Source organism: Eurypyga helias, unplaced genomic scaffold (assembly GCF_000690775.1).
Source record: "Eurypyga helias isolate BGI_N326 unplaced genomic scaffold, ASM69077v1 scaffold15799, whole genome shotgun sequence".
Taxonomy (NCBI): domain Eukaryota; kingdom Metazoa; phylum Chordata; class Aves; order Eurypygiformes; family Eurypygidae; genus Eurypyga; species Eurypyga helias.
Genome location: NW_010272898.1, coordinates 2,820 through 7,677, shown reverse-complemented (window position 1 = coordinate 7,677; position 4,858 = coordinate 2,820). Strand labels below are relative to the sequence as shown.

Below are 4,858 nucleotides of genomic sequence, written 5' to 3'. Positions count from 1 at the left end.
TGCTAAGGAGACCCAGTGCCTTTTTCTGCTGGTGGCTTAAATTCGGTTATCCTTAGACATCCTCTGTAACTTCTGCATAAATCATAGAATCACAGAATGATTTGTGTTGGAAGGGACCTTAAAGATCATCTAGTTCCAACCCCCTGCCATGGGCAGGGACACCTTCCACTAGACCAGGTTGCTCAAAGCCACATCCAGCCTGGCCTTGAACACTTCCAGGGATGGGGCATCCACAGCTTCTCTGGGCAACCTGTTCCAGAGCCTCACCACCCTCTCCGGGAAGAAATCTTCATGTCAAAAGATTTACTTTGCTTACCAATGAAAGTGCTGTTTTTATCTTAATGAGGACCGTATTGAGTTTTTTTATGTAACCGTACTTCCTGGAAGCATGGCAATCGCTAGGTGCTTGTCTGAACAAAACTAACTTTCTACATACTCTGTATTTAAAACCTGATTGTTTCGTATGAGTTTTAAAGAAGCCTCTGCAGTTGACTTCCACATTGAAAAATGCCATTAATGTCTACCGAAGTACACTGATTTTGTGTTACAGATGATTCGCCTCCTGCAGAACGGGAACCAGGTGAAGTTGTGGACAGCCTGGTAGGCAAACAAGTGGAATATGCCAAAGAAGATGGCTCAAAAAGGACTGGCATGGTCATTCATCAAGTTGAAGCCAAACCATCTGTCTATTTCATCAAGTTTGATGATGATTTCCATATTTATGTCTACGATTTGGTGAAGACATGCTAGACGCTAGACGTCATCGTGAACTTTTGCCAAATTTGTGGAACTATTAAATGTAAAATTTGTAGACACAAAGACTTGACTGCTTTCCAGTTGAATGAAAGCTTAAATGTCCCTGCGAACCCACAATCTCTGCCAGCAAAACTGTTTCATTCTGAATAATATAAACAAATGTGACACATTTTGTGTAAAAGAACTCCTTTTCGTGAAGGAAGTCAATATATTTGGGCAGGAGGGAGTTAAAAGCAAAGAACAGCTGCAAATTCAAGCTGTGTAAAGTTGATATAGTATTGTAATCATTAATCTAAATTTTTTCGTAGATTTAACTTTTTCTTCAACCTTGCACTCACTTGTTCAACTGCCACATGCAAGTGTAGTTTGATACTTTGATATGCCTTCTTTTGTAACATTAAATTTAATTTTTTGGCTACTGGCAGTCCTTGTTTTCAGGGTTGGGACAGAGGTGAGTTTTTTTCTGAAAGGCTGAAACGGTTTATGCAGCATTGACGAGTGCCTAACCCAAGTATCATCAATCTGCTGTGTTTCTACACTTCATTTCAAATTTAGCCTTTTAAGAACTTGCAGTACACGGAAATACTCGTGCATTTTTACTAGTCACAGGGCAGTAGGGTATCAAGTGTTTGACGTACGCACCTTTCAGTGAAAAGGCTTTAAACTGTAAAGCCATATTTAATCTGTATAACCAGTTAAATAGAAAATGCAGGTTAATGGCCCGTATTTACAAGTTGTAGGAACCAGTGAAACACATGCAACAAGGCTGCCTTTGATCCGAAATGTTGTACTTCTTTCTTTTGTTTGTTATACACACTTCTTAGCAAAACCCAAGTGCTTGGTGCCACGACTTCTAACAGTATATGTGCTACTTCAGAAGACTTTAGACTACGCATTGGCAATCAGTAGTCTCTCATGTAATGTCAAAACCTAGCGACCTGAATGTTTGTGTGTGGACTTAGAAGCCTAACAGTAGTTAATACTTTAACATGGTAAATGCAATCTCACGCCGAGGGGTGGGAGGGGATGTCCTTTTACACTGAAAGCTTACTTTAGAGAAGGAGAAGCATTTGTTGCCTTCTGCTCAGTCTGTTGCATTCCGTTGTTTTGTTGTTAACCATTTTGGTTCAAGAAGGCATCTTCCCAATTTATTCATTTTCTAGCTTTTCCACATAAGGAGTGTCTGGACAAACCTACAGCTTAAACCTGTTGTTGCCTTTTGTGGTGTACATTGTACTTGCTTTGAGATACGCTGTTAACGTGAATTCCATTCTAAGAACACTAGAGTTCTGCATGCCAGTGGTGTACTATCTAATGGAAGCTATAGGCAGTCTCAGTGTTTCAATCATCTGCATTAGATTGTGGATGTAAATAGCAGCCCACAACAGCAAAATCCTTTCACAGTTTTAATCTTGCAAGATAGTTGTAAATGAAAACTAGGGTTTTTTTAAGCGTGGCAGCAACGATCAGCACAGCAACACAATTGTCATGTTACATTCAGGCAGAGCTCTGCAAGTTCCAAAGAACTGCTTCACAGAAATACAGAGTGTGAAGACAGTCAGCACTGTTGATGGAAGGAACAAATACTCTGATGTCCAATATCCGACCATATGCCAGTAGTGGAAGGATGCAGGAGAGGTGCTGTTAATCAGAATTCAGAGGTCCGGATGACCTCTGTTGTGGGTATTCTTGATATTGAAGACAGTGGTTTAAGCCCCTTTCTGTCCATTTTTTGCCTGATTTCATATTTTAGCCTTAAGGCTTGTGCCTCATTGTGCTGTTGAATGGTAATAAATACTCTCCATATAAATATGATACCTTAATTCTTTGTCCATCGCTACTATATTGCATTATGTCCAGTATTTCATCATGGTCAATCAAAGGCAGGCTATTGTCTCTCAGTGAACAGCTTCTCAATGCAGTCCTTAAGCACTAAGTACCCCAGTCGTCAATGTTCCTTGTGTTTTGAACAAAGTGAGCAGATTTGCAACACAGTGTTTTTCATCCTGCAGATCTGTTATGTGTTTTCTATTGACTCTTAAGAGTCCTGCATGTAAATCTCAAAGCTGAGCCTGGCTCCATGAGCCCAAGTTGATATTTGTGGCACAAGAATGAGTGAGTGTATTGATTAATACACAAGATACATGAATAACCTAGTACACTGAACTTTGGGCTATATATCTGAGGAATACAAGGTTTGTTTTGAAATATCTGAGGTTTAGGTCTACTGGAACATTTTTAGCATTAGGCTTGCATTTGTGGGTTTTCTGCAAGCCTCTTGAATACACCATGTATTCTGCCAATTAGAGTATAATCTATAAACTGTAAATTTTATGGTTGTTTCTAGATGTCCCCGTTGTCTGTTGCGTGGGTATTTCTTTTCATCTTTTTTTTTTTCTTCTTATTTTTTCCTTTTTTTTTTTTTTTAATTTGATAGCTTAAACCACCTTTTTGAGGCTTGAGACTAATTCCACTCCCTGCCCATCTGCTTTGGGCTTTGTTTTAGGCTCATGTTTCAGATCTGCATGCAGTGCTTGCGTTACCCTGGTAACTAAATGTTGGTTCCTTGTTATAGGGGTTCAACATTACTTTCCAAAATCACATAGGGCTTGTGATGGCACAAGCCATGGATCTTTGTATAAAAGTTATTTGCCTTTCACATTTACCTGCTGTAGTGTTGTATATTGTGTGTGTGTGTGTGAGACGTCAGGCTGCCATGTAAAACTTTATAAAAGAAAAAAAAAACTTAAATGCAGACCATCCTTCATGCTTAGAAAAGTTATTTGCCTTTCACATTTACCTGCTGTAGTGTTGTATATTGTGTGTGTGTGTGTGAGACGTCAGGCTGCCATGTAAAACTTTATAAAAGAAAAAAAAAACTTAAATGCAGACCATCCTTTTTTGCATGCTTAGAGGGTTAGAACGTTCAGTGTAACAAACTAATGCATGTTAAAATGTTTAGGTTTTTGTTTTGTTCTGTTTTTATTTTGTGTTCAGTTTTTTGTGAATTTGCTTATTGTGCTGTTTTAATGGTTGTTAGTAGGATTAAATGCACCGGTGAGACGAGCATAGTGCCAACGGAAGGTAATTTTCCAGTTGTATGTGTCATACAGCATTTGAAGGGACCATGTATTCTGTTAAAGAAAAAATTAAATTACAGTTGATATCAAAATACTACATTTTTCTTCTTTCTTTTGAGTGCCAAACCCTAAATGTGCTGGAGTAGACATGGGGAAAACCCTTTTTAGTGCAGCAGGTAGAAGCCTTCTTTAAGTGAATTATTTAAAAATAGGCTTTATTTTCAGATAGAATTGACTAGTTGCTTCAGGGAAAAGAGTTAAGGTAAAAACAGTTTCTGGTTCCTTGAAAATGCTGTGCTTTTTGTATTTTACATCATTAGTGCAATTTGGATGGTTCTTGGTATGTGTATAGTTCAAAGGTCTTCGTGTTCACATTTTAAAATTAGGTAATGAATTCATCTTTAGAGCTTGGTTTCATTATTTTTATTTTATTTCGAACAATGTAGACAGTTCCCTGTTCTCTGCATTTAGAAGTATAAACACTTTAAATCTGTTACTTAATTCTGTAAGTAATTTTTATAATTATGATGTAACTCTATCCTTAAAACATTTAAAATAAACCCTTTATGTGCAACTTATGACTGTAAACTTTGTTCTCATGAGCAAAATGTAGTGACGTGATTTCAGATTGTGAAGAAGCAGTTGCTTCAGTTTTCTAATTAAAAAGGATTTATTATTTTAATGCTGAGCCATATATGCTGATATGATACTTGCCCTATGAAAAAAAGTTTGTTTGCAAAGCCGAATCTTTATATTTTTCCAAGTAAGTATAAATGCTGATGAGATGGAACTCGGCTAAGATAAACCATACTGCTTAAACTGTATTTTGCCAGACGCAGAAAAACTCCTCTCCAGGGGATGATGCTAGTCTGTGAAGAAGTCTCTTATTTCCAGAGCACACAGAATATTTCAGCAGTGGGGAACAGAAGCATTTGGCAGAGTTTAGGCGATACATTTGTCTGCTTAAAACTGATAAAATTCAGACTTCGATCAGGCACACTTTGCTGATGATAAAAAAGCAA

General features: G+C 37.8%; 1 protein-coding gene across 1 annotated transcript; it reads left to right on the top strand.

Annotated features, from left to right (window-relative positions):
* Positions 1-550: 550 nt before the first annotated feature.
* Positions 551-4,414, top strand: LOC104515357 (spindlin-W-like; the record flags this gene model as incomplete). Its single annotated transcript, XM_010159301.1, has 2 exons — positions 551-3,435; positions 3,566-4,414. A coding segment is annotated over one exon (200 nt), but the record flags the coding sequence as incomplete, so codon positions are not given.
* Positions 4,415-4,858: the final 444 nt, after the last annotated feature.